The sequence below is a fragment of the Cebus imitator genome, unplaced genomic scaffold (assembly GCF_001604975.1).
Source record: "Cebus imitator isolate Cc_AM_T3 unplaced genomic scaffold, Cebus_imitator-1.0 Scaffold613, whole genome shotgun sequence".
Taxonomy (NCBI): domain Eukaryota; kingdom Metazoa; phylum Chordata; class Mammalia; order Primates; family Cebidae; genus Cebus; species Cebus imitator.
Window position 1 is genome coordinate 239,147 of NW_016107928.1, and position 8,951 is coordinate 248,097.

Here is an 8,951-nt window from a genome sequence, read left to right on the forward strand (position 1 = left end):
AAAAAAAAAAAAACACACAACTAAACAAAATTCACACAACAAACATCTGAGAATCTGGACACTTCATATCAGTGTTTTGAAGTGTTTCATTAATATCTTAAGACAAGTGTATCAAAACCTTGGCATGATTTAATTTCAAGTCGCCAATTTTGTTTTTACTAACATCAGAAAGTTATGGCTACACTGCCAACGCCGGGTCTGCTTAATTTGACTTAAGAGTTTAATATGACTTAACATTAAAAGCTCACACTACCCCGAAATATATAATTTCACGCATACGGTGACATTCAACATTCAAGTGCCAGTGTTTTTGTACTGTCTTTTGGTCAAGTTTCTTTAAACTTTCAAAGAATCACTTTTAGGCTTACAAAAATAAATATTTGTCAAAATGTTCAATAAATATTACATAAAACTAGCAGCAAAAAGTATCTAGAAATCTGTCGTGTGCAAATAGTTTTCTTCCCAACTATCATTCCCATGGTCCCAAATAAATTTTAGAATCTAGTCCCATCCCCTTCCTAGACAAGCTGCGTTCAACAATCTCCAAGAGACAAAATAAGATTGGAAGTTTAAGGACACGCACACAAGACATATATATAAAATTCTCTGAATGTGCAATAAAAGAAGTACTTTGTAAAAAGTTATGGGCAAAATGTACAAGGGCCTAAACCTAGACTAATTGAAATAGCACCATAACAAATGACCTCAATACTGTCAAGTGCACCTACTTAATAAAAGTTTTAGAACAAGGCACAATACACTTGAAAATCTATTGCACTTTAGGAAATTTTTGCCGTCTTCCTATGCCACTGTAAAAAGATGGAGCGTTTTGATCACCGCATTCTGGCCACAAGGTTAGCACAGAATTCAAAGTGGCAGAGGCATTTTAGTGGTGGACAATGCTCATCTTTGGCCAGATTTAGCATAAACAGACTATAAATACAATGGAAACCTATGCAACTAAAACTGACTAAAACTGCACTGTAGAGCAGAATTGACACCTTGTGCAGTTATGTACATATTTCCAACCTGTGTGATCTCAAAGATTTCAGTTTTACTCTTCTGGAGCCATTTTTACAAAGTCTATAGTAAGCCAGTTTAACATCTCAACGCAGCTTGAACAGAGTAATGTGAATCGGCATTTAAAATAAAGCCTGCTGCATTAATTCTTCCTGTTCATATCCTCTTGACCAAAAAACATCAACACTAGCATGCGTTATTAGACCAAAAATCATCCAGGGCCCTAATGAGGGCTGGTCATTGCTGTGGTCAGCCATTCTACCATTTCAATTTCATTTATGGCAGGCATTTAAAAAGTCTAAGTAGATGAATTCTCCTAAAAACCTATTTCAAGTTATCAGACCTTTAAACTTTCCCTGTAATAGTATGCCCACATTTGGCTAGCTCATTAATTAATGATCTGCCTAAACGCTGAAAGAGGAATTGCTGTGTTTACTTGCATTAACTTTGAAAACAGTGCTTTGAATGTATGCATGTATTCATACATCACCTCATCATGACTGGAATGGCTTGTTTAAAGACTATCAGGTTCTAAATACCTATCCAGGATAGAGTGAGCAAATCAGAACTTTAACTTAATACAGTTTGCCACATTAGAAACTAATTCCATTAATATGCTTCAAGACGTTTGTTGTTTGTTTTCCCCCAATCTGCAAGTATCAAAAAGCCCTAATGCAGGCTACCGCATAAGTTTTTCCTTATAATATTTATGGATGAATCGATGATTCCTGTTAAGTTGTATCACACCTGTGTGCCAAGGTTTGATTTTAGCCCAAGTTCAGTAAATTTATTTTGTCAAAACAATTGATATCTTGAGCATTACTGAGCCAACAGGACATCAAAATAAAAAGTTGTCTAAAGTTAAAGGCACAGTACATTAACAAACAAATGATCCTCAGTCACAAAATTATAAATGCAGTTTGGGATGGGGTAGGCGGGAGGGGAGTTAATCCAAACTACAGCAATGAAGTCTTCAAACCACCTTCTGAACAGGGCTACTGATTGTTCCTTTCATTTCTTCTTGTGACCTTGAGCTCCCTTAAAAAAAAAATTTCAGTGGAGAATCACAGCTGGTAATGTACTGCGAGTTCTTGAAGCTACACAAGGTATAGTCTGGCTAAGTTACATGTGGTTTCCATATTAGCTTGTTTGGCAGGGTGACCTACTGCAAAGCAGGCTCAGTTACCCCACCAGTCAACCCCCTGGGAGTTATAGTTTCCTCCATATCCATCACTGTTGTAAAAGCCTCCATAGCCACCTAATGAGAGATTTAAAAGAGAGATAAATTAATGAAGTTATCCACCATTAAATACAATCCTTCCCTTAAGTACTTTGCCATCAAGTTTCTATAGTGCTGGACTTCCCCAATGGTTTAATTAGGCTTTGAAAAAGATGACTAAAAGGAAAAAAGCCCTTCCCAAAGCTATGAAGTTATAGATTAACACTACCTCCACCGAATCCTCTGCTGCTGCCGTGGCCACCTCCGCCACTGCGGCTGCTGCTTGCACGGCTGCTGCTGAAGCTGGAACTGCTGGCCCCGCTACTTTGTCGGTAGTCTCTGGCACCAAACCCTCCGCTAAATCTGCTACTATGGGAAAAAAATTGTGTTGGTTCACATGAAGATGAAATTCCACTAAAGTAACCTCTTATATACTTCCCAATGACCAATTTCTAATTTTTCCATTCAAACAATTCCCCATCCAGCCATATTTTCCCCAACAGATACAACTCCTTACCCAAAGAATCTAGGAAGCCTAAGATGATTAAGCTTTTCGAATACTGCAAAGTTAACCCTGGATGTTATGCATGCAGAGGAAACACTAGGAACTATAAAAGTGAACACCCATTCCCCTCATTATATGCCATCTGTATACCTCACCTCTTAGAACGTCCACGACTGCTACCCTTGTAGTGGTGTTCATAAGCCATGTTTTCTAACCAAGATGGCACTTCTTGTTTAGCTTCAACAAGAAGATCCAACAAATCCTTAGTAATGTTTATGTTCCTCTCATTAAAGAATGAGGTTGCCAGGCCTGAAAGAGTTCCCAAAAAAGCATATAAACAAAGGTCTTCCATAAAGTAACTTGCGACTGTTCTTATTTTCTCATGTAGAAATATTTGAAATATTACAATCTAATATTTAAACAAGCGATTTGAGCAAAACCTAACCTTTTTGTCACATTCACTGTTAAAAATATATTTTAGATCCTAGTAAGCTCTTTGCTGCATGCAACACAATGAAAAACAATGAAACCATCAAGTAATCAAATACTTACCAAGGTTTCCTACACGTCCTGTACGACCAATGCGATGTACATATTCTTCAATATCACTTGGCAAGTCAAAATTGATAACATGTTTCACATTTGAAATGTCCAGTCCTCTTGCTGCCACCTGGAAAATAATTTTTATTAGTTATCGCCCACTTAAAAGAAAACAAATACTTGAACATGCTCAACTTGAATAAAAGATGTTTATACATACTGCTGTAGCCACTAGAATTGGGCTTTTTCCTGAGCGGAACTGGTGAAGAGCCTCTTCCCTATCCCTCTGAGAACGGTCTCCATGGATACTTGTACATGCATATCCTTCATGGTATAAGAAATCCTCCAGAGAATCTGCACCCTTTTTGGTCTCCACAAACACTAAGGTCAGTGAATCCTTGCCTACAGTTGAAAAATTACAGGTTTTTATCACTAATATGGCTTAGTTCTCTTTGCACTTACAAAATATGCACAATTTTCATGTGTCAATTAAAATACATATATGTATCTTCTTAAAAACAGGCTCTTAACAGCATGTTTTAAATTGAGAAGGAAAAGTAATGAAGGTAATCCAAATATATTTAAGAGATGGGGGTCTCACTCTATTGCCCAGGCTGGGCAATGGCTATTCACAGGTGACATGACACACTATAGCCTCAGCCTGCCAAGTAGCTGGGACTAAAGGCATTACCACTACACCCAGCCCAAATGAAAATTACTCATAATTTTAGCTGGGTGCAGTAGTTCGTGCCTATAGTCCCAGCCACTCTGGAGGCTTATGCCTGTCAGAAGTCCACACTAAGTTTGGCATCAACATGGTAACCTCCTGGGAGCAAGGAAGCACCAGGTTGCCTAAGGAGGGGGGAACTAGCCCAGGTCAGAAACAGAGCAGGTCAGATATTCCTGTGCTGATCAGTAAGGGATTGTACCTGTGAATAACCCCTGTGCCCCAGCCTGGGCAACACAGAGAAACCCTCATCTCTAGAAAAATAAAAAACTCATCATTTTACCTGTTGCATTTAGGAGGTCAAGCAGAAATGACCGTTTGTCTGATTCTTCAACCCAAACTACTTTCTGCGTGATGTTTTCAGAGGTAGAGCCAACTCTTCCTACAGCCAAGAAGATATATTCATCTAAGAAATCACGAGCCAGCATCTAGAAGAAAAAAAAAAATTTCATTAGCTGCTGAGATAAACAAATTTCTAAATAAATAAAATTTGCAACATCAAACAGTACCTGTATTTCCTTAGGAAAAGTAGCACTAAACATCATAGTGTGGCGGACACCCTTTGGAGGCATAGTATCTTGTTCAACTATTCTACGTATCTGAGGCTCAAACCCCATATCCAACATCCGATCAGCTTCATCTAACACCAAGTATCTGTTGTGTCATGGGGAAAAAAAAACCAAGCCTGAGTTTAGAATCTGAGGCGAAATCAAGAGATGGTCTTGGTATGGCTGTTAATATAATTATAATTACCACTGTATAAATTATTACAACTATATATTCATTAAGGTGGTTCCTCATACTGTATAATTTTAAAGACACAGCACAGGATTCTTGCCACTACTGTACATAAGTCATCCAAGATCACATAGCCAAATTAGCTCTTCCTAGATGACTGTCCCATGAGCTGGTCATTCTAAGCCTCCGCCAAGATGTTACTGATTTTTCAACACCAAAATTACAATGAACAAGCTTTATGTAAAAGTTAACATGACTGAAATACATCACTTCTCAATCTTAAAATTGGTCAGGAATTCGAGACCAGTCTGACCAACATGGAGAAACCTCACCCCTACTAAAAATGCAAAAACTAGCTGAGCACAGTGGCACATGCCTGTAATCCCAGCTACTCAGGAGGCTGAGACAGGAGAATTGCTTGAACCCGGGAGGTAGAGGTTGCAGTGAGCAGATATTGTGCTATTGCACTCCGGCCTGGGAAAAAAAAGAAAAAAAAAAACAAAAAAAAAAAAAAAAAAAACCCACCATCTCAAAGAAACAAACAAAAAACATACTTGCAAAAGTCTAATCCAATCTTTCCTCTTTCCATCATATCCACCAGACGTCCTGGAGTGGCTACTAACAAGTGGCATCCACGTTCCAAGTCTCGAATCTGCTGACCAATATCAGCACCACCATAAACCACACAAGGACGAACTCTAGATCGGTATGAAAACTGCAAGCAAAAAAATGTTATGAACTTCAAAGTCAAAATTTTTACACTATCATTTTTACATGATCATAAAACATTTAATTGGAATCAATGAAAAAGCTAGTAATCACTGAAACTCATACTTACTTTTCTGGCTTCCTCGTAGATCTGTACTGCCAACTCTCTCGTTGGTGCTAACACCAGGGAGATTGGGTATTGTTTGCGGCGCCCATACCTTCCATTTTCCTAAGAAATAAGTTAATTTTTAAGTTAACTCCACCTATGCTTTTGTAATTTACAGATTTCAGATTACACTTGAAAACTGTTTTTCATTAGACTGAAGTTCTACAATAATTTCCCATTTTATAAAGAAATGTCTACCTTCATGGCCCTCAAAGCCTCGCCTGGACCATCTGAATAAATCTGACTCAAGATGGGCAAGAGAAATGCTGCAGTTTTTCCAGACCCTGTTCAAAAACAAACAAACAAACAAACAAACAAACCCTGCTCATTACTTTTGAACAGACATTGGTAGATGAGTGTCCCCTGACCCTTTTTTGAGACGGAGTCTCACTCTATCGCCCAGGCTGGATGGCGTGCAGTGGTGTGATCTTATTAGCTCACTACAACCTCCACCTCCCAGGTTCAAACAATTCTCCTGCCTCAGCCTCTCACCATCATGCCCCATTAATTTTTGTATTTTCAGTTAAGACAGGGTTTCACCATGTTGGCCAAGCTGGTATTGAACTCCTGACCTCGTGATTCACCAGCCTCAGCCTCCGAAGTGCTGGGATTACTAGCATAAGCCACTGCGCCCTGCCGATGACAGTGTTTAGCTGCCTTATTACTAGTAATTAGTACTTTTATAGTCAAGTTTTCTAAAAAGTGGCTCCTTTGGTCCATCTATAAGAGAAGTGAGCAAACAGACTATTTTTGTAAATAAAGCTCTTATGGAATACAGCCATATCCAATAATTTACTTATCATCTATGGCTTCTTTCACACTCCAATAGCAGTGCTTGAGCAGCTGCAAAACCACATGGCCCATAAAACCAAAATATTTTACTGTCTAGTGCTTTATAGAACAAATATGATAATGTTTACTCTTACCAGCTGAGCTTACCTGTTTGGGCACAAGCCATCAAGTCTCTTTTCTCTTTGATAATAGGAATAGCATGCTTTTGCACTGGAGTTGGGCGAGTATAACGAGTAAGCTCAATGTTTCCCATGATAATTTCTCCCATCTCAACATCACTGAACTGTTAAGAAATTCAATGGGGTTAGAAATGCCATCTAGAGCCATTTTCTGTTTCATGCTAATAATAGAAATAACCAACTAACAGCTAATTTGTAACTCAGTTTATAGTTGCTTTAAGTAAAATTATATTATACTTTGAGAAAAACGAATCCCCAGGCTTAACGTACATTGGAGAAGACTGTGGGTTCTTCCTAGGTTTGACCCATTTTCTATTTCAGGTAATAAATTATTCATAATGGTGACACTGAACTCAACTTCTCCTTTTCCACAAACCTATGAGGCCTTTGGGTCTACATATGACTTTATGAAGCCCATCTCACATTCTAATGTACCATGAAAACATTTACATCTCCCTGTGTCTTAAAAAGTCAAGCAAAAATACTTACACTTTCAATATGTGGAGGACAGTTGTTGCCTGTTGCCTCAACTGGAATGTCATCATATTTCTCAAAATTAATCCCAGTGTTGCCTCCAGAAAAGAGTTCCCTCAAATCAAAAGATTGGTAAATTCATTTGTTATACTAGCTAATAAGGCTTCATCACAAGTAACATACATTTCAAAGACTTACTGTTCCAAGCGTTCACTTGGTGGGAGTGGTTTTGACCAATCATCTTCATCTGATTTGTCACACCAGCGACTGTTTCCACCACGTTCAAATTTGCCAAAGCCACTTCTGTCACCACGGCTGCCAATGCCGTCATAATCACTCCGTCCACGATCATCAAATCTGAACAGCACAAGTGATTAATCAGAATCGCATCATTTAACCATTATCAGATTTCTACCCCTACTCTAGAACTGTATCTGGAGACTTAAGTTATGGCTAACTACAAAGATGTCAACAAACCAATTCTGAGTTATTTGACAAATAAGGGTCTCTAACCAGTATCATTTGCGTAACCTTTTTCTGAAATAGTAACCTTTATATTTCTATAAAGTTGTATAGCCTAAAAGGCCTCACAGATGCCACAATCAAGAATCAACGTTTTTTGGTTGAATTCCTTCACTCCACAGCTAAAAAAAAAAAAGTATCAAGGTTTTATCTGAAACTGGCACACAGCTCACGACCTTCATTTAAAGTGCTCGTTCGAATATATTTAGTGGTGGGGAAAAAAAAAAATAATACACCAAATATCAATCGTCCTAGTTATACTAGGATTTCACTTAAAGGACAATTCACCTGTGTGACAGATTTTGGATAAAAGGTAGAAAATAATCCTTACTTGAACTAAGATGTTTTTAGAGTTTTAGGCCTGTTTGCAAAAAATCAGGACACAGGACTAACCACAGCTATTAGGCACGTGGGGTCAGTTCACCACACTTGCGTAATCAAAAATCCAAGGTGTTTAAAAATTGTTACAGAGTCCACAAAAATCCCAACCAAATTAGGCCATTCACTAGATGTACTCTTTTAAGTAGAACATATAAAACTCGAGAAATAAAAAAAAATAGATTACACATTATGCCAATGACCATATTCCGATTTTCATCTAATTCGACGTAATAGCTTCAATGTAGCAAAAGCCTCTCACATCCAAATAGGTGGTCAGGATAAGAACTTATTAAACTGTTACTATACACACATATAAGGTGAGAAGACAAGAAACCACTTACCTTCCCCTTGATCCACTTCCACGATCACTAAAGAAGCTAGACTTCCCTCTTGAATCACTGCGAGATCCAAAACTGCTATACGCATCCTTATCTTTGCTAGAACTCCACCCTGAACTGTCTTTATCGTAGAAACCTTCAATTAAAAAAGCACAAATCCATTTTATTATTAATGAAAAATAGGAACGATGTTAAGGTATTATCAATCTTTCTGAATTTGAAGGCCTCCACTGACTATCTTATCTCTGTGGGCTTGAAGTTCAATCTCAAGGTATTCCTGCCATGGCACTGTAAGAGAACCAAGATTTAGAGCTGGTTTACACCAAGACAACATATTTAATTACTGTCCACTGGCCAGGCACGGTGGCTCACACCTGTTAATTCCAGCACTTTGGGAGGCCGAGGTAGGCGGATCACCTGAGGTCGGGAGTTTGAGACCAGCCTGACCAACAAGGAGAAACCCTGTCTCTACCAAAAATACAAAATTAGGCAGGCGTGGTGGTGCATGCCTGTAATCTCAGCTACTTGAGAGACTGAGTCAGGAGAATTGCTTGAACCCGGGAGGCGGAGGTCATGGTGCACAGAGACTGCACCACTTCACTCTAGCCTGGGCAACAAGAGCGAAGCTCCGTCTCAAAAAAA

General features: G+C 38.6%; 1 protein-coding gene across 2 annotated transcripts in view; it reads right to left on the minus strand.

Annotated features, from left to right (window-relative positions):
* DDX3X (DEAD-box helicase 3 X-linked) overlaps nucleotides 1–8,951 on the minus strand; it is a 15,995-nt gene continuing 7,044 nt past the window's right edge. The window contains exons 4-17 of one of the 2 annotated variants that reach the window (XM_017516989.2): nucleotides 8,313–8,445; nucleotides 7,267–7,425; nucleotides 7,084–7,183; nucleotides 6,563–6,698; nucleotides 5,822–5,907; nucleotides 5,588–5,686; nucleotides 5,304–5,464; nucleotides 4,521–4,665; nucleotides 4,295–4,439; nucleotides 3,505–3,686; nucleotides 3,297–3,414; nucleotides 2,900–3,053; nucleotides 2,469–2,608; nucleotides 1–2,278 (exon numbers count right to left, since the gene is read on the minus strand). In XM_017516989.2, the coding sequence (XP_017372478.1) occupies nucleotides 2,199–2,278; nucleotides 2,469–2,608; nucleotides 2,900–3,053; nucleotides 3,297–3,414; nucleotides 3,505–3,686; nucleotides 4,295–4,439; nucleotides 4,521–4,665; nucleotides 5,304–5,464; nucleotides 5,588–5,686; nucleotides 5,822–5,907; nucleotides 6,563–6,698; nucleotides 7,084–7,183; nucleotides 7,267–7,425; nucleotides 8,313–8,445 (1,838 nt within the window). In that variant the 3' untranslated portion in view covers nucleotides 1–2,198. The remainder of the gene's footprint in view (nucleotides 2,279–2,468; nucleotides 2,609–2,899; nucleotides 3,054–3,296; nucleotides 3,415–3,504; nucleotides 3,687–4,294; nucleotides 4,440–4,520; nucleotides 4,666–5,303; nucleotides 5,465–5,587; nucleotides 5,687–5,821; nucleotides 5,908–6,562; nucleotides 6,699–7,083; nucleotides 7,184–7,266; nucleotides 7,426–8,312; nucleotides 8,446–8,951) is intronic. The other variant, XM_017516990.2, reaches the window with a different exon arrangement.